The sequence below is a fragment of the Capsicum annuum genome, unplaced genomic scaffold (genome assembly GCF_002878395.1).
Source record: "Capsicum annuum cultivar UCD-10X-F1 unplaced genomic scaffold, UCD10Xv1.1 ctg45204, whole genome shotgun sequence".
Classification (NCBI taxonomy): Eukaryota; Viridiplantae; Streptophyta; class Magnoliopsida; order Solanales; family Solanaceae; genus Capsicum; species Capsicum annuum.
This window is the reverse complement of record NW_025852695.1, coordinates 1,189-1,565: the sequence shown is the minus strand read 5'-3', so window position 1 is coordinate 1,565 and position 377 is coordinate 1,189. Positions and strand designations below refer to the sequence as shown.

Here is a 377-nt window from a genome sequence, read left to right as displayed (position 1 = left end):
CGGTGGGACCAGTACTGGAGGATTTGCCAAATATTCTTTAATCTTATCAAATGATTCTTGACATTCGTCTGTCCATTGGATAGCAGCATCCTTTTTCAGCAACTTAAATATTGGTTCACATGTAGTGCTGAGCTGAGCGATGAATCTGCTTATATAATTTAGCCTTCCAAGAAAACTCATAACCTCAGTTTTATTCTTTGGAGGCGACAATTCTCGAATGGATTTTACCTTGGAGGGGTCTAATTCAATGCCTCTGCGGCTAATTATGAAACCCAAAAGTTTTCCGAATGGAACTCCAAATGCACACTTGGCTGGATTGAGCTTAAGATTATACTTTCGCAATCTTTCAAAGAATTTCCTCAAGTCATATACATGAT

General features: G+C 38.5%; 1 protein-coding gene across 1 annotated transcript in view; it reads right to left on the bottom strand.

Moving 5' to 3' along the window:
• Positions 1–15: 15 nt before the first annotated feature.
• LOC124892240 (uncharacterized mitochondrial protein AtMg00860-like) overlaps positions 16–377 on the bottom strand; it is a gene marked incomplete at its 3' end in the record, with an annotated part of 1,351 nt that continues 989 nt past the window's right edge. The window contains exon 2 of the mRNA XM_047403606.1: positions 16–311. Coding sequence (XP_047259562.1) covers positions 16–311 — 296 coding nt within the window. The remainder of the gene's footprint in view (positions 312–377) is intronic.